At 40.6% G+C, this 20065-nt stretch overlaps 1 protein-coding gene across 1 annotated transcript in view; it reads right to left on the bottom strand.

Annotated features, from left to right (window-relative positions):
* CSMD1 (CUB and Sushi multiple domains 1) overlaps positions 1-20065 on the bottom strand; it is a 1818880-nt gene that overhangs the window by 92445 nt on the left and 1706370 nt on the right. Inside the window, exon 49 of the mRNA XM_061177359.1 lies at positions 17170-17358. Within this exon, the coding sequence (XP_061033342.1) occupies positions 17170-17358 (189 nt within the window). The remainder of the gene's footprint in view (positions 1-17169; positions 17359-20065) is intronic.

Raw genomic sequence — 20065 nt, 5'->3', positions numbered from 1 at the left:
TTGCTCATGATAAAATATATAGATCCTGTGAAATTTGTAGGATTGTATTTTAAATAAGTCTTTCTTTAGAACCATTAATATAGCTACTTATAATAGAGCTATGTTTAGATGAAGAATAATCCTGCAGTTTCTACATGTTTTCCTACATATCAGGAAAGTAAACTTGTCTGCATGCTCTAATAACATATAATTATTCAGCCATATATTCAGACAGTTATATGTACACAATTATAAAGCAAACTTAATTTGGTTGAAGTTCTAAATGAACTCAGCCATGCTTTGTGATAGATTTTAGGTTATGGCAAATGGTCATTTTGTTCATGACACAGCATATACGACATTGAATCTCTTCCTGAGAAGAAATACCCTCCAATTTGATCATCTTTAACTTTATCTAACTTGAGCATTACTGCACTTCAGTGAGATTGATAAAGTAGAAATAATTAGTCAATATATTCTGCATGCTGATGAGCTGACAGAGCTTTTGGAGAAACGGACTTTAGAATCAGTTCCCTTTATAGAACATTTAGGATAATTTTCACTTTGGGCAAATAGCTCTACATAAACAATCTCATATTGTTCATTGGGAGCCTTTGGGACATATCTAAGAGATATTTTGCACATCCTGCCAATCAAAAAACAAGTACAATTTGTTACTTTATTCACCTGACAGATTTTTATGATCAGCTATGTGCCAGGCCCCATGCTGTGCATGGTGTGAAGGATGGTGGTTAAACCAACCTTGTCCTTTCCCTCTTGAACCTTATAGTCAACCAGGAGGGAGTCATGAGACAAATAAGCTCCCAAATATATAATTATATTGTAAAAACTGTAACTAGTGTCACGAAAGTTCAGAACAAGGTACTGAAACAAAGGGGAAAATAAGGACCGCTATTTAAATTAAGGCAGAAGGGCCCAGGAAAGGTCTCCAGCCTTCAGGGCTGGAGCACCAGCCCTCAGGCCAGTGGTCCTGACTAGCACCATTCTTTAGAGGATGAAGCCAGGTGAGGCAAAAAAGTGCAGGTGAAATCCTGAGGAGTGGGGAAGGCTGGCATAGCGAACGGTTGGTCGGAAGGACGGTTGGGAGGGAGTCAGAGAACACGTTATTAGTGGTGAAGTTTGGACTCCACGCTGGGTCCTCCAGGACGTCCTGCAAAGGATGAGCTGGGCAATGACACAAGCCCATTTGTGTTTCGGTCAGATCATCCTGACTACTGTCCCCAGGATGAGTTGAGAGGTGGTCAGGGAAAGCCTCTTGGGTGCTCCATGAGGAGGACATAAAGAGGTGGATGGGCTCAGCACACCCTCAGTGGCTAGATTCAAGAGGACGTGGTGGTTATAGGTAGGACTTCAGGTGGAAGCAAGAGAGGGAAGTGAATTAAGCAGCTGGCTGGACTGAGGGCCTATTTTCTGAGACAGGATAAACCCCAGGAAAGCAGATTAGAGGGGAAAAAAGGAGTTGTCTTTTTGAGATCAGAAGGTATAATAAGTATTTTAGTTAGACCGTCGGTCCCGTGAGTCTGGGACACAGAGGAAAGGATGGCGGGGTGGGTTGGTAAGGGTAGAGCAAGAAGAATTTTTCGTATTTACTGCAGCCTTCCGTAACGCACTCTCTGAATCTCCCGATGTTCAGCTCCAATACGAGACTACACGGCTAAGGCCATGAACTGAACAAAGTGTTGTATAATCTATTAACAATGTTTAAGGAATAAAACATTCTTAACATCCACTCAACCTTTCTTGTGAAAAGACTTGTCACTGTTTATTACTAATCCATAATTGATTAAAATATGTACCATGGAGCTAATTTGTTGGAAGATTAAAATATATCAGCACATTATAGAGTTAGGCTCACTGAAAGAAAACAGAATTTGTGTCCTTAGACATTTGGGGAATTTATTTCTCCCCAGAAATGTCTTCACAAGCTCACATGTTAAGGTTCTACTTTAAAAGTTTTATTTAGAGTAAACAATTCAAATAATATCGTCTATTTGTTTCCTTTCCTATTAATTATTTAGTTTGAATTATAAAATTATTACATAATTTGGGGAAGGCAAAACAATACTATTTCCCATTTTACATACAATGGAGCTAAACTCTAAGTTAAGCAACACGAAGGGCCCCTGGGAGTGAGTGGAACGTGAAGCTGAAAAGGCAGATAAATGCCTCATCTCTCTTTGAAAAAGAGCCCATGAGTCTTCAACATAACCAGTTGGCTTGCTAATACAACTTTTAATTGGAATTTTTAAATTGACTCCTTTTGTTAAATTTGGAAAAGACAGGACTAGATTTCAGGTCACTTGGCATGTTGGTCTGTGTCCTTTCCAATCTGACATCCACAAAAATAAACACAAAGGAGGGGAAGAGAGGAAGATAAGGAAATATTTGATGGTTTATGATTTAATTATTAGTGATTCTTTTTTCTAAAATAAGAGTTTCCTGATAATAATTTAATTCTAACATAAATAGTGAAAAATATTCTTGAGATATACAGACAAAATACTTTTGTTTTTCCCCCTTTTGAGCAGGACCATAGTTACACAGTTGATATTTAATAGAGCAAATTGATCATTTAAAGTCATTATCTTCCTGACGGTCATAGGTATTCAGCATAACTGGCCAAGTTACGCTTTTCTTAAGCATTAAAAAGATTCCGTAAGAGATTAAACCCGAGGTAGCATCTGTGTTAGAGTGAAAGGCTCCCTGCAGATGCAAACCTGGAGTCGTCCGTGTGAACACTGACACCAGTGGTTCTCGTGGCCACGAATTCCAGCTCTGAAGTCCATTCAATTCCGCAAATATTTTAACAGTTATCATCTTGGCTTAAGCATTTTCACGTGTAAGATGAAGAAGCTGAACTACGTTATCTCTACAGCCTTATCTCTAAATGTTCAGGATTCTACCCAAAGTCTTCCTCAGCACACACAAGACAGACGTGTCTGTCCTATCATCCATTCCCTTCCCTCCACATTGCTGTACGACGTGATTTCTAAACCATCACAAAATGAGTACGGCAAGTGAAAGTACAAAGGAAGATCTAGCTCCCTGTTACAAATTCTCTGAATTTGTGTGGTATTATCTAAGCGTGGTATAGCAGCAAGCATGTGCTCTGATTCCCAGGAGTCCATTATTTTATTTTTTAAAGTCAACATAAAATTATTTTGTTTAACAAACATTTTAAAACATAGATAAATGTTTGCATGGCTGTTAATGGTGTCTAACCTTGTACTGGGGTCCAGTTCTGAACCATCTGAGATCCCATGAGTAAAACTGAGTTATTACTAGGCCGCCATCTTTAAACAGCAGACATTCCATTAATCACTCAAGCAGACCCAAGGTGACATTTTCATGATCGGCCTAATGAGGACCTCAGTAAAAGTGGCATTTGAATATATTATGGCTCAAGAGTGTGTCTTGTAATAAGCACCTCCCAGGGGACACAAGCCAGGAACACTGTTGGATTTAATCCATGAGCCTTGCATATCTTTGTTAATGGGTCAGAAGAGACCACACTCTCAGCTAATGAGTTATACTTGCTTCAGGCATGAATAGTGCAAGATGGTTTACAAGCATTTTGAGTTTGATTAGCAAAGAGTTATCTAATCCCATCTCCATCAACTTGTTCTGTAGAAACTACCAGTTTCTTTTTAGTAATAATATAGGTGATATACAAAATGAATAAATAAGTTCACATTTAAAACAATATTTAACAGGGGATAAAATTAGGCTCAAAAATGTCTGCATCACAAAGAACAAGTCGTCTCTGCCACTACCTTCTAAATAAAACTTCATCACCATTTTCAGCATGTTGGAATCATGTAACATAATGTGATCATCACAAGGAGAGCATGGCAGCCCCCATGAACGTTTATTTCAAGGAACAAGTCCAGGGAGCCTTTCGAGGCCATGCTGAGCATCGTTAGGTTTCCAGGCATGTTTTCAGGACACAAAGCAAATCTAAACGTCCTGCGTAGCCCGGTCCACGTCTTTGCTTCATGCCCATCACCCAAAGGTGAGCACTGGTGTGGAAACATTACCACTGTGCACACGTGGATGTGGAATGAAAGCTTGTGCCATGATTCCAAATCAATCTCAACTTAAAACGCTATAGGAAACAAGGCTGAGAGTTGTAAGAACATGGATTCAGACCTAGGAGAGTCTGAGTTTGTTATTTGTCTGTTTACGACTTGGAAATTTACCTAACTTATCTGAGCTTTGATTCCTCATCTGTAAAAGGAGAAACATCAAAGTTCCTTACAGGCTAATGTGGCAGAATGTACAGTATAAGCCACACAGCAAAACATCGGGCACGTTATCAGGACTCGAGCTCTCTTTCACTATGAAAAAAAATAACTTTCCTTCAGATTTAATATAAAGGGAAGCATTCTTCAACTCTCTAGATTAGGGTCAACTAAAAACTAAACAGTATGAAGGAATGTTTTCCCTTCCATCACAAATACAGAGGAAACATTTCATAGTGAATCCCTCAGATCCTTCATGCCACCATCAAGAGAAATTAGGAGGTTCTGGGCCAGAAGTGGGGGGACTTGGAGCCCAATGCTGGCTGTGCCCGGTGCCCCAGTGCCTCCTCAAAGAGCCACACCAGGTTCCAGGCTCAGGAGAATCAGCACCGAGCCCGACACACTGAAAGCACTGAGCACCGGAGTCAGAGAAGCATCCACTCCAGGAGGAGGTGGGCTCAGATGAAGTCACTGAGAAATCGTGCACCTGCAAACAACATTATCACCTTTATCAGTAGAACACCAGCATTCCTTGGTCAAATACACAATTCCTGCCATTGTGACAAGTTCTTTTACTTGTATGACCTCATTTAATCTCAAAAATACCCCAATAAGTAAATTATTATTTTTTATTACTACTATGATGGTTAATATTACTTGTCAGCTTTACTGGGCTAAAGGGTGCCTAGGAGCTGGTAAAACATTATTCCTGGGGTGTGTCTGTGAGGATGTATGCAGACTAGATTAGCATTTGCTTCTCAGAGGAGTGAAGAAGAGCACCCGCCCCCATTCGGGTGGGCGTCATCCAATCCTGAGGCCTCAGTACAACCAGAAGGCAGAGGAAGGCGGAATTCCCTCCCTCTGCTTGAGCTGGGACGCCCAGCTTGTCCCACTCTTACATCGGGGCTCCAGGCACTTTCCCCGCTGCCCCTCCCACTGGATTCCCTGGTACTTGGACTGAATCACACCACTGGCTGCCTGGGCCTCCAGCCTGCAGATCGCAGGTCACTGGGCTTCTCTGCTCCGTAACCATGGGGACCAGCTCCTACAGTAAGCCTCCCCTTGTGCACGTCTGCGCACACCCTGCTGGTGCTGCTTCTTTAGAGAACCCTGACTGATATGACAACTAAGGAAAATGAGCATTAGAAATGTCATGCAAATTGCCCAAGTTCTTATAACTAGTAAACAGCTGTGTCGGAGGGCATCTCTCAGGGTATCTGATGCCAAAGCAGGTATCTCAGCTACTGTCCTGTACTGTCGCCAAGGTGCCATCTGCTATATTTCAGTATATTCGTATCTTTTTATTTTCAATGTCCAACCACCGGCAATAAATAAATAGATGGATAAATAAATAGGTCAGAATACATTTTCAAAGTATAAATCTGAAAATATAAAGGCCACGTTGAATTTGAGCATTAATGATATTTCTGGACCCTTTTTTTTGTTTGTTTTATTTCCCTTGTCTTCTCTGATTTTCCAAACTCTAAGCAACATCTCACGCGATGCTCAGCCAGCATCCAATACACCATTAATACTGGGCTGACGGCTGAGTTAGAAAATAATAATAAGAGAGGTGGTAAAGGGCTGGAATCACCTCTAGGTCCGTGGGACTTAACAGGTCACACTGTTTTTATTTGTTTTATGGGGACAGGTGTGAAGTCAGACACTTTAGAAAGAGCACTTACTAGCGTAAGAAATATCCACCCATGTGTCTTGAGGGATAAAGGCGAGCACTTCTGAAAACGAGGGCAGACAGAGGGAAGTAATGGCTTGAATGTACAGACATTAACTCAGACAGATGGGCAACTTAAAAACACAGGCAGTTCTGAAATGGAAAATGAAGAAAAACAGGATCTGGCTGAGAAGCATCTTTAGCTGCTCTAAACCTCTTGAAAATATTTAGTACATCGTAGCCCAAGGAAGGAAAAAAACCCAAAAAACACTTTATCATTTGAAGCAAACAGAAGAGCTCTGGAAAGGAAGGGACCCAGTACGTGGGCAGACAAATGACTAAAGACAAAGAGAGGCTCTGACTTGTCAAATGCTGCCGCTTGACCCTTCCCTTAGGGGCAAATCCATTGCTTCTGCAAGGCTGTAGGAAGCAGCTGACGCCCACCCCTCTGCTTTGGAGAGTCACAGGAAGGCACAGGCGTGAACATTTAAAAAGAAAAGGGCCACTTCTTAGGAACAAAGAAATAAAACAAAGTTCCATTCAATAAAAAGCAAGACCCTGGGGACAGAAGCTGAAGGAAAGCAGTGACACTTCTGTGTGTTACATGTCAGCTCTGACCCAGTTACCTCTGGTCACTGCCCCACAGAGATCACCCTCCGGTGGGGATGGGACCCTAATGCACCTTCAGTCTGGTGTCATGAGAACTCGCCAGAGGACCAGAACACTTTGTTTATGGCGGGTTTTCATGGGATCTGGAATCCTGGGGCAGATTTCATCTAACTTGGTAGGTGGGATGACAGGACAGGATCCTGCTCTGGAAACTCATCAAATCATTGCACACGCTGCTCTGATCAGGGACACTTCCCTTAACCTGTTCCAGCCTTAGCTTCGCCGCCTGCAAAATAAGGACAATAAAAACCCTCGGAAACGGTTGCCAGTGCTCAGCTCAAGTTAGTGGGGCAGTGAGCACAGCGTCAATCCACTGTCCTCCGACGTCCACGAGTGAAACAACGGAGCCGCAGAGAAGAGCAAGGTGCCTGGTAGAGTGTGGAACATTAAATATGTTTTTAACAAAATGAACTTCGTGGGTCTAATAAATTCTCAAAACTGCTGACCTGAAATTTTGGCTGCATTTTACTAAAAAAAAAAAAAAAACACAGAAAATAAACAAGCAATAAACATGTGATGCAACTATGAAAGGTTGTTAAGAATGATGATGGAACTAAGGAAACTAGGCAATTTCACTGTAATAAATAACGTAAATATTTTGTGACTTCTGTTTTCCCCTATATATGTCCAGAAAGAAAATCTCATGACCTTCTGTCACTAATTTCTCCATTTTTTCACAATTTGCAAAATTTCTGGCCCCGAGATCCAAACACTGCTGCTGGAGTTGATTCGGTTACTGGGAGAACTTGGAGAGCCAGAAGCCAAGGTTCTCGCTGCTGAGGTGGAGAGGGGAGGGGTAGGGATTTCACGGGGCAGAGAGGGGATCACACGTGCTGGTCCATTCGGGCTGCCACAGCAGAGACCGCATACCTGGGGCTTGAACAACAGAAATGTGTGACCACACAGTTCTGGGGGCCAGAAGTTGGAGATCAAGGTGTCAGCAGGATTAGTTCCTTCTGAGGGGCTTGAGGAAGACTGCTCGTTCCTCCTTGGCTTGTAGACGGCTGTCTTCAACCTGTGTCTTCACAAGGTCTGCCCTCTGGGTCCCAATTTCCCCCTCTTATCATGACAGCAGTCATGCTGGAGGGGGGCCCACCCTAATGACCTCATTTTCACTTGTTCACCTCTGTAAAGACCCTTTATCCAAATACAGTCACATTTTGAGGTCCTGGGGATTAGGACGCCAACGTATCTCCTTTGAGGGGGGCACAATTCAGGCCTGACACCTGTAGCAGGCAGACACGCCTCAGGTGCACGCTGCCTGGTGTCACACACCTCAGCACAGGGCTCTCCAGGCCGTGTGCCTTGTGCACAGGGCTGCTCTTCTGGAGGCTGCTCCTGTAGTGTGCTTATTACTCTATTTGAAAGTTGAAGATGACATCACCACTGGCCTAATTTCAAGCTGTGTTTCTTCCCGATAACACCATTTATGTTAGAAGCCTTACTGAGGAAGGAATTGATGAGAGAGTGCAGCCGTACACACTTAGTCGTAAGTTCACATCGATTCCAAGTATGGTCCAGGCACTGTGCAAGATGCTGGGATTCACATTTAGACAAAATCCCTCTCTTTAAGAATGGGGATTGTTAACACGTGTTCCTTAGACACCTGCACCAAGTTTACCTGGGGTGCTTGTACGATTGCAGATTCCAGCTCCTTGGGACCCGCTGAGTCAGACTTGGGGGGCACTTGGAAGTGAGGGATCTATACTCCAGATGGTTCTTGTGAACTCTGAAGAACCACTGGTCCAGGAGAAGCAATCTACAGACACACAGGACAAAAGGCAGTGGCGAGGCCACAGCACGCACAAGAGGGCACTCAGGACCCGGGGTAGGGGCACCTCAGTGCCCCAGAGACAGAGGAGATGAGCTCAGGGAATTGATGAGGAGCAATTAAAAGGCGATCAGCAACCCACATACAGACAAAGCACTCCGAGGCAGGGGACACGGCATGTGCAGAAGAGTGCGTTTGCCCTCCTGGATGCCTTTACACCGGTGTGAACGCCCCACGCCTGCCTTCAAGCCTCAGGGCACACCACAGATTCTCCCCGTGCGGGTCTCTGCTGAACCGTCCCCTCCCGGAGTTGATTCGGTTACTGGGAGAACTTGGAGAGTCAGGAGCCAAGGTTCTCACAAGCCAAGTCACACCCTATGCCTCTCCAGCACTGATCAACCCCTCCTTTGAACTGCTGACTTCTCTTGGACTTCTCAGCTACCTCCACTTGAGGAATTTTAGAAAGCCAGCTGCTTCGGCACCCTGCATCTCATCCCCGTGTGCCCCCGGGACCTGCCCCGCAGCACAGCCGCCCGGGCCTGCCTGTTCTCTTCACTCTGGTGCCACATTCTCTATGCCAGGGGCTGACATTTCAAACTGTCAATTTCACAGGCAGAGCTTGCTGCCATGGCTCTTTAATGAAAGACCATAACCTATTCTGTAATGTTGGTCAGTATCTTACACCGCACACAGGGTATCCTACCATCTTTTCTCCTCTTTGCCGTTCACTGATTAGGAACCCTCATCTCAAAGTTCCGCATGCTGGCGTGGTACGTTCTGTGTGGTCTCTTCCCTCTGCTCTGCCAACGCACTTCCCCTTCCCTTGGAGGCTTCAGAAGAGCAGGGAAACACGGGGTCCTCCTGATGGCATTTGGAAATGTTTTGAGTTCTCCGTGCTGGGCTCATCGCTCTACGTTAGGCACACAAAGCTACATCACAGGGATTTCCTTTACTGCACTGTACACGATAGATCTCTATTAGCTACTCTTATCGATAGGACTCTGGATTCTCTTAGAAAAAATGAGGACTTTGCATACTTTGCACAGTTCCTTGCCCAGGAAGGTCAAGGGCTTCATATCACTACGGCTGTTACACAAAATCACCATTGTGTACATTTCCACTCACTACTGCTCTTATTATTCACCACTTTCCAGACACAGACAGGAAACATGGAGTTTTGTGATGTACGGTGTGTGCCAAGCATGGACAGAGAAAATGCATTACTTAATTTTGTGCATAAACATGCTGGATTTTAGCACATGATAGAGGGAATTATATGTCTTCTGTAAAATGTTTGAGATATAATTTGCAAACTACAGAAGATAACTGACATTGGCTGAATTATGCTTGTGTTATGGTCTGATCCAGGCACGTTATTTGGGTCAGAGGTCAGCAGACCGTGGTCCCTCAGGGCAGAACCAGTCTGTGGCCGGTTTCTGTACAGCATGCCAGCTAAAAATGGCCTTATACATTTTAAAAGGATTGTGAAACATTTTTAAATAAAGAATATGTGACAGAGATCTTCTATGACTCACAGGACTAAAATATTTGCTACCTGGCCCTTTACAGAAGAAGTTTCCTGATGTCTCATTTTGAGTATTGTGAGAAATCAGAGAAACCTATTCCCAGATCAGTTACTTAAATATTATTGATGTTAACTAGACATTTGTAAAATCCCTGCTTGAAAGCACGTCAACAAGTACTTCCTGAAGACACTCACGGATGAAATTATGTTTCTATCCTGTAAGGTTCCTTTTTTAGGGGTGCCTGTTAGTACCTGGCTCCAGCGTAAAGATTTCATGTCAACTGTTTCATTTAATCCTTCAAACGTGCCAGGTGGGGGAGTATTCTTATCCCTGCTCACAGAAGAAGCTAAACCTCAGTGAATTGTGTTGCCTGCCCAGGGTCATGGTGCCAGTAAATACTGAGAATGGGAGGGATCCTTGCCTGAATTGGGAGATTCTGACTGTGAAATGCCCAAGATCTAATCACTCAACTCAAATCCCATAAGAAGATCATGAGCAAATGGAATAAACCTCAGTTTACAATATGCTTAGTAGGATTTGGCAAATTTTTGGCTTTATGAACTATGTCAATTCATAGCCTAATATATTAGAATATAGCTGACATAATGACTATAACCTGTATTCTCACATGTATATATATACATATTCATATACATACATATTTTCATATATAACATGTGATTTGTTTTGTTTTTAAAATGATTTTAAAAACATTATTTTTAAATCTCTAAAAACACTGCACTATTATCATGTCACACAGAAGCTTGAACATTTCATAGAAGCAAATAAATATGTATAAAAAAATCAAGACAAAAATCATAACTTCTTATGCATTTTATGCCTATAGGTAAAAGTTTTTGAGATTTACAAAATAACCCAAGTTTTATGCCAGAACACCAAACATATCCTCTGAACTTTTGATAATGTTGCTATTTTTTTAAGTGAAAAAAGAACAATTTTCTTCTGAAAGATGCCCTTTCAGTGGATAGAAATAATGTTCACAGAGGGAATACTCATGGTATAGTAGAAATAATGTAGATTTTGGAATCTGAAAGACATGGGTTCAAATCCCACCTCTGGTGTTTAGTCATGTGTTTCTTGGGTAATGTCACCTTTGAGCACTAGTGTCTACAAGGATTAAAGAGATGAGAAGACACACACCCAGCTCAGTCCCCGGTTCAAGGCAGACCTACATGAACCACCTCGCCCACCCACCCATCTCTTGCTCTATCCATACCCTTTACATTAGCAAATATTAGCATATATCAGCAGAGTGTAGGCGTCTATATCTTTCCATCTTAAAGTTCAGACTTTACGAACAGAGGCTTAATCATGTCATGTGTGAGAATGATCGTTTTCCCTATGCTTCATTGCCTGCAAAACGCAAGCAAAGCATAAACAACACACAACATCAAGTCCAAGCCAGAGCTCCGACTCACCAAGTGCTCTGAAAATCACGGCTCTGAGATAAAGAGCTACGTGGGAACTGCTCTCTCCGTAACACGGGAAACTTGAAAGCCAAGACCTGCAAGGTACCACTTTAACTGGATCTTTGAGATAATACAGAAAATTTCAGTTCTAATTTTGGCTTCCCTCCAAGATGAATAAGATTAGTGTATTGATAAGGGAAACAGCTGCTGGGCAGAGTTTCTTGGTTGAAGGCAGGAAATGAAGCCTGAAGGGCAAAAGGTATGTATGCCTGGCTTTATCGAGGAGGATAAAAACCAGTACAGGTTTTCTGAGAGAAGTAATTTAAAAGGTCAAGGAAAGGGAGAAAAGCAAGCTGAAGTTCTCTGAAATGAGACAACACAACTGGCCTGCTGTGTGTTCTTTCTCACAGGTGATGGGCAGTGAAGGGTCCTATTTGCTGAGTCCTGCCCAGGACTGTCTGAGTGCTTGAACCCTCTCAACAATTCTCAGAGCTTGGCATCAAAGATCCTGTTTTACATGGCAGGAACCAGGTTTAGGGAGATTAGCACTCCCTGCCCATCACGTGACTATTTTTCTCTCAGATTCTGTGCTTCTAAGATGTCACCAGCAGAAAGTCAATGAAAATGAGAAAATAAAGCAGATTAGGGCACAAGATAAGTCATCTTCAATGGAAAAAAAAAAAAATCAGAACTTCCCTGGTGGCGCAGTGGTTAAGAATCCACCTGCCAATGCAGGGGACACAGGTTCGAGCCCTGGTCTGAGAAGATCCCACATGCTGCGGAGCAACTAAGCCCCTGCGCCACAACTACTGAGCCTGCGCTCTAGAGCCCGCGAGCCACAACTACTGAGCCCGTGAGCCACAACTACTGAGCCCGTGAGCCACAACTACTGAAGCCTGCGCGCCTAGAGCCTGTGTTCCGCAACAAGAGAAGCCACCGCAATGGGAAGCCTGTGCACCGCAATGAAGACCCAATGCAGCCATAAATAAATAAATAAATAAATAAATAAATAAATAAATAAATAAATAAATAAATAAGAAAAAGAAAAAAAAATCATTCTCAAATACCTGTCATTAATTTACACTTTTTTTTTTTTCATTCAAACACTGCCCTGACACATGTTCTGCTGGGGCCTAGGGCAGCACATTCATGGTCACATGACCAGCACTGGGGGCCCCAAAGGGCCTGACCCCAGCCCTCAGCTTTCCACTTCACTCATTTACTAAAAGGCAAGTGTTGCATTTTTAGTAAACATTTCAAAGTATTATTTTGCACAATTTTTTTTTAAAAAAAACTAACATCCTAGTGCAGTTAGAAAATGTGTAAGTTGTTTTTGTTCCTCTGTCAGCATAAAAGGAATGCTGTTCAAATCATTGAGAAATACTATACCAACTCCAGAAGGATAACTGAAATATTAAATAATATATTGCAATATTAAATATATAAAATGTATAAATATATTAAATAAATATTAAATAGTAGGCTCCCAGTGCCACAAAGGGGTATTTGTCCATTTATTTATTTGTTTGTTTCCAGTTTTCAAGTCCCCTATCTTCAAATAAAATAGTTAAAATAACTATGGTGACCTTTGATTTTGGTAAGAGTCTCAAACTATTGCACCATTACTATTGCATCAGTAATTAGATGGGTTGCAGGATTTATAGTTGCTGTTGACCCAATGTGATCTTCTCTCAAAGGGTGTCAGATGCTACTTGTTTTCTGGTGGAGCTATTTAGTTTGAAATTTATTGCAGCAGATAATTTTTTAATTACAATTTTTTTCATTTGATTTGCTCCTTATGGAACCTACAACGTCAAATCTCCTCTCGTGGAAAACAAATAAGGATGCACTCAGTATCCTGAACTAACTTAAACTACTGCCTCCTTAATGATACTTTTAGAAACTGTATCTTCTCTGAGCACAGGTAATGGAAGGCTGCACATCAACACTGATTTCATTAGCCTGCTTTTTCTCACTTGTCCTAATTTCACTGAGTGGTGCCACAATACTCCCAGCAATCAAAACCAGAAAACTATTTGTCATTCCATATTTTTCTCTCTTCCTGACCCTTTACATTCCATCACAAGGGCCTGTTGATTCTGTTTTCTAAATATTTTCAAAGCCTGTTTTCTTTCAAACCTATTTTCACTGTATTTATCAAGGTCTTCATCATGGCTCCAATGCATATTTCTAAAGTTTCAAAGCACCCCTGTAATTTAGACAGGATTCTGTCCAATCATCTACCACACTACTAAAAGATATTTCCAAAATGCAGATGTGACTGTGTCTTTTTTGCCCTTTAATAGACTGAAGTCAACCACAGGACAGAGAGTAAAAGCTACGTAAACTCAGTTGACGTCTTCCACAATGGCCCCTACTTGCTGCTCCGACCGCATTTCCATCCGTGCTACCCCTTCAAATCCTAACTCAACTGTCCCATGATGGGAAAAACATCCTGAAAAAATACCTTCTGCTCCATCTCTATTCAGTGTATATCTTCTCTTGCTTAATGTCATACTGAATTGTAGTTACTGGTTCATGAGTCCATCTCTCCTAATGGACCATCAGAGCTTTAAGAGTTGGGAGTGTGTCTTGGTACCTGCAGTGCCTAATTCAGAGGTAAGTTTGAATTGAAAAAAAAATCATGAAAACAGCTGTATCATCTTTAATGCTTGCATTAAGTTTTAAACCTACAACTACAACTGTAATCTACAAACACAGACATATGATTAATGTCACTTTGCCTCTGTATGAACATGTATATATAAACGAAATGTCAAAAACTTGTACAGAGTATACCCTCTCTATAAACATGGACCCTACATCTGCTTTAATTTTTGGAACAGTGTGCTTGAGGTCTATAGGTTTCAGAGGTAAAGCTTGTATCTTTATCCTTATAAATGTGCGACAGGGAAATTCTCATTTTCCAATTTTATATCTAATGTGAATATAATATCTTGGGCAAGAAAATAAAATCATAAAAGAGTTTGAGCTGTCTTGAGGGGGAATAGTGTGATGGTATGCATCTAGATGATGCTTTTGCAAAGTCTTTTTCCCTTACAGAATTCCAAGAATTTTAAAGAAAGAGTTCACCCACTCTTCAATTTCACACCCTACCATTATGAACTGCCAGCAATTCAGGACCACATAGATGGTGATCACCCATCTATATCTATTAACTCTCTTTGGACCCAAAAACTACTTTGAAAAAATTATCTTCAATTATCTAAAAACTGAAAATAAAAAAAATTAATCTAAATACAATTTAGATGGTTGGTACAAGGAGGGAATTAAAAATCCACAAAGGCTCATTCTGACTATATTGAAGGAGGCCAGTGTTTTTCTGTAAGTTAGGTGAGTATTTACATTACGGAAAACTTCTGTGTTCTATAAGTAACAAAAGGAAAGCGAATGATTAATGCTAAACAGATCAAGTTTCCCTTTGTTAAATACCATAACAATTACACATTTATATTATGAACTGTATTAAATTCAGTTCAATCAGCTCTAAGGCTCTTTAATTGTAAGTAAAACACCATTAGGGTATAAATTGCCAATATATATGTTATATAAGCCTATTCTGTTTAAAATTTTATGATGTTTTCTCAATGGCCTTCACCTATTGGAGTAAACATTTTTACTATTTATTTTAAAAGATTTATTTTTAAAATGATGAAAATGCTTGTGTAGCTGTACCAAATAATTTAAATGGTTTTTAAAAGCCTATTTTTCACCATGTTTTTTTTATTTTTAAACATTACAGCCTCACATATGATGAAAATATTTTATACATTATTGTAATCAAAATGCTATTTTACACAAATTGGAAAGAACTAAGAGAGGACTAAAGAAACTCTTCCACAGTAAATGAATTTAAACACCTAAAATATAGATTACTTAGAACTGGTGTCTGCAAAATTTTGTTTTAAGTAGAATTTCTTTTGGCCAGACACATTTTGATTCAAACGCTGAAGAGGCAGGCAGAAGGTCTGGATTCTAGACCAACATTTTTATGATTATTAATAAGTCACTTAACTTTTATGTGCCTCAGTTTAAAAAACATAAAAATAAGCAAATTAAACTAGATTATTTTTAAGGGCCCTCCAGGTTTTACAGGTCATAGTTTATGAAACAACAACAACAACCAAAACCCAAGATCATATTGACTCCCCAGTTATCAGAATGGTTAACAGAAAGTGCAGAAGACTGTGGATTTATAGTGGGAAGATGATGCTTCTGAAATATTTTATAATTTGAGAACACTATCACATCGGGCATTTATATTCCAATTTCCCACCTAGAACGCGGTGTGTGATTCTAACATTCCACGTCCCTGATGGCATTGCTTTGGGGTTACGTGCAACACAGAGGAGAGATACACTGACCATGTTCAATCAAATCCTTCAGCTGAAACTGCAAAGATTCCAGAAGGATCTGGTTTTTAGTGCTCTATTTCTATTTCTGAGTCATTTAATTCAGCATCAAATAGTTCTGCTGAGCGAGGAAATGGGGAAAGGAGAGGGAAGTGGAAACTTATCAACAAGACACATCCCAGGCATCCTCTGGTTCCTTTCCAACCATGCAGCGGAAGAGCAAGCCATCCCTCCATCGAGTCAACAATGTTCAGAACTCTTCAAGCGCCAGGGAGATAAACTAACATCTGCCTAGACTGTCATTTCTCATGTGTCTGTCTTGTCACATGACAGTCTCTTTCCAGGATCTTCTTGGGCTTCTACCCTGAGAGCAGATTCCATTTAGGGCCCTGTCTAGGGACTCAGCCTCTAGAGGCCAAGATTTGGGAACTCTTGCCAATGCTGGGCTCAGCCATTTTCCTTGTTCAGTCCACAATGCCAAGGACATGCAGCCCACGGGGTTGCTCTCTGAGCAATGGATTCTATGTCATAGGCAGAGAGTAACAGAACATTTAAAGAAAATGAGAAGCATTTCTTCTTTTGAAAGAAAAAGTACTCTTCTTAAAAAAAAACATCATTCCTAATGAAACAAGCCTATTAGACCTTCATGTTTATCTCACATTAAAGAAGAATATCTGGAGGTACAACATAAATGATGCAGGCTGGGTGTCTGATTAACTTCTTGCGGTTAAAGACACATACAATAATTGTGATAAATATCTATTATTGTCTCATAGAGCAATATCAGAAAATCTAATATCTAATGAAAAAAAGAGAAACAAGGAAACCAATATGAGGTTCCATTCATAAATTGCAATTAGCTTTCAAAGACCAATATATTTCAGTATGCATATAAATCTCGGTAAGAGAAAACTGAAAATTTCATGACTTCAAAGCCTTCAATTAAAATTAAAATGTCTTATTTGAAAATTTGATTTTTTATGCATATGAAAGATAAAATGAAAAAAAAGCATGAAATATTGAAATCAACTTTAACAAGTCCTACATTTAAGTGACCTAATGAAAACGAAATATGCAGCGTGTGGCTCAAAGTACGAGTTTTTAATCCAAGGAAAGGGAAAATGAGCTTTAGTAATTGATTTTCATTTAATTAACACAACTGTCAAGAGAAATTATTTTGAATCTGAGTTGCATAACACATTTTTAAGTTTCAAAATGAAATATAAGTATTAGAATAATTCTACCCAGCATCTAGTGAGTGTTCAACCATTCTACAAATTCAGGCTATAAAGCTAAATCAAGCTGAGTGCAAATGTCAGAAGTGTTTGCACGGTCAGCAGAAAGTTTAATTTGTACTTTTATGAACTCACATTCATTTTTTCCTTACCTTTTAACCATAATCACAGCTCTTGTACGTTTCAGAGTGTGATTAAAATAAGAACAATAAATTGAACTCAAGTTTGGGGATGAAAACACACATTTCTTACCCTGGCAGAGTGGAGCGAGGGAATCCCACTGATACATGCCAACTGGATTTCGTCTACAGGTTGCATTGCTATGGCCAATCATCCGATATCCAGGCTTGCAAAAATAATGCACTTTACTTCCAACTTCTCCTGCAGTCCTATTTAAAACACCACCATTCTTCAGGGTGTGGGTCAGGCTGCAGTAAGGTGCTATGGGCACACAAACACACATACACAAAACCAATAAATAAATGTTGCATTTCCCTTGATAAGAGATATAAATCAAATATCTCTATTGTTAAAATAGTGGGAAATCAGCACCAACACGGAAACTTGTACTAAAAGCATCCTCAGATACAAAAGTGCTGGTGAGGATGTGGAGCAAAAGAAGTTCTTACTCATGCTGGTGGGGATGCGAGATAGCGCAGCCACTTTGGAGGACAGTTTGGCAGCTTCTTGCAAAACTAAACACACTCTTATCATATGACCCAGCAATCACACTCCTTTGTGTTTACCCAAAGGAGTTGAAAACTTATGTCCACACAGACACTTGCACACAGATGTTCATAGCAGTATTATTCAGAGTTGCCAAAACTCAGAAGCAACCAAGATGCCTGTCAGTAGGTGAATAAATAAACAAACTGTGGTCCATCCGATGTTTCTTTTTATTCAGCGCTAGAAAGAAATGATCTATCAACCCATGAAGAGACATGGAAGAACCTTCAATGTATGTGACTGAGTGAAAGAAGCCAACCTGAAAAGGTTACAGACTATTGATTCCAATTTTACGACATTCTGGGAAAGGTAAAACTCTGGAGACAGTGGAAAGATCAGTGGTTTCCAGAGGCTGGTGGGGGAAGGATGGTAGAGCACAGAGGATTTTTCAGCAATGAAAGTACTCTGCGTGAATCCACGATGGTGGATACATGTCATTTTACATTTGTCCAAACCCATAGAACATCCAACATCAAGAGTGAACCCCAACGTGAACTACGGACTTTGGGTGATAACGATGTGTCAGTGTAGGTTCATTAAAAAATGTGCCATCTGGTGAGGATGCTGAAAATGGAGACGGCTGTGCATGTGGGAAGCCAAGGAGTAAAGCGAAAATCTCTGTAACTTCCTCTCTATTTGACTGTGATCTGAAACTTCTAAAAAAAAAAAGTCTAAAAAATAAATTAATTAAAAATCCAGAAAAATCTAGAGCCAAAGGTCAAGTTTCTTAAGTTTGAAGTTTAGATTATCTGCAACTGTTAATCAATGTGACGGTGGAATTCTAACTTTCTGACAAAAAAAAAAAAAAAGAAAAAAGTATCATTAAAATGGAGAAAATAGAAGAATATAACATTTTGCAATCAAGGCCATTAATTTTTTTCCTTGTTGTTGTTAAATGGTCTTGAGTATTGTACGATGATGTAGACGTTAAGCCTCTTTTTAACATATGGGATTTCAATACAATCTTTGAAGAAAATGCACTATTTCAGGTCAATGAAAATCTTACAATAGCTTTAATCATCACATTTGTAGGGAGACTTTTTAAAATTAGAGACAGGCATTTGTGAAAATCACAGTCTTACCTACGCAGAACGTAACATTTCAATGGCTAAAAAGCTCTGCATCTTATTTACACATTTAGAGAAAGAAACTCATTTTATTCTAACAAGACCAGTTTCACCGCAGCATAAAATCATATGAACTCCCTTCAGATGAATAAAACAATAAAATAAAGCTGTGAAGTCCTGGAGATCCGGGGTTCCTTTTGCAAGAAGAGGTTTTAAATGTACCACTTCCCTGTGGGCGTCCCATATAGAAAGCACACACACAGGTCTGAATGCTTAATGTTGAACCTTCCCTTAGAAATAAATTCAGAAGAAACCTTCTGAAGGCTTCACGTCATTGCACTGCCCAGAAGCGATGTCTGTGTGTCTGGCCTCGGTTGTCAAGCATGTTCCTGTGAGAAGCATCCTCAGAGAACAGTCTCAGCTGGATGAGGCACCGTTTCATTTTTTTAATGGACTCATTTTTATTAAGTTAAAGTCCACTAACTCTTATACGAAACTCTTGTCCCACTGGCATACCATTTTCCATGTTCAACTGTTGGAGACTAAATGTTGTAAGTTTTGAATGAACAAAAATATTTAGTTTAGGGAAGGTATGAGTATAATCAGGCACCCCAGCTACCAACTACCCAGAATTATTGTGCCAGTGAATTAAAATAATAATAATAATGATGATGATGATGATGATGAAAAGTAGGAAGGCCAAGCCGACTGTAGATCCTGCTCCAAGTTTAGAGATAAGATAAAGTCTGAAATGCTCCTGAAGGGGCAGTGAGACCACATGGTTCTTGGGGTGTCACCTGTGAGTTTTGTCACAGTTCAGTCTGTTAAGAGAGATAATCTGCAGGATGACTGTCTAACTCTATAGGGTCCAATAATTATTTTCTTTCCTATTGACTGTGTTTCTTCTATCAACAGGCTGTCAAGATATCCCTTCCTTCCTAATTCATCTAGAACAAGATACAGAGGGGCTCAGAGTGGGGAGACATGGCACTGAAAAGCAAAGGGGAGGATTAGAACATGGGGTCCCACCTGTTCCGACTCCTGGCTACGTTAAGAATTAAGAGGACCAGGGCCCAGTCCTTACACTCTGCTGGTGGTGCTTTGGAAAAGCAGGTGAAGGAGGGAGACAGTCAAGTAGGAATCATGATGGAAGACGGCGGGCAGAGTTGGCTATCCTGGGGTTTCTGGGTGTATGTCAGCCAGTCTGTAGTCCTGACTCTTCCACTACTGAAGCTTATTTCACTTACTCTCATTTACTTCATTTAAGGGCCGTTTTTCGCTCAACACTCAGCAGTTTATTGAATTGACTTGAACCTCAACGGACAAGCACCTGCTTTTTGTTGTTGTTGTTTTGT

This window comes from Eubalaena glacialis, chromosome 20, assembly GCF_028564815.1.
Source record: "Eubalaena glacialis isolate mEubGla1 chromosome 20, mEubGla1.1.hap2.+ XY, whole genome shotgun sequence".
In the NCBI taxonomy this organism is placed as follows: Eukaryota; Metazoa; Chordata; class Mammalia; order Artiodactyla; family Balaenidae; genus Eubalaena; species Eubalaena glacialis.
The sequence above is the reverse complement of the archived record's forward strand: the minus strand, read 5'-3'. Positions and strand labels throughout refer to the sequence as shown.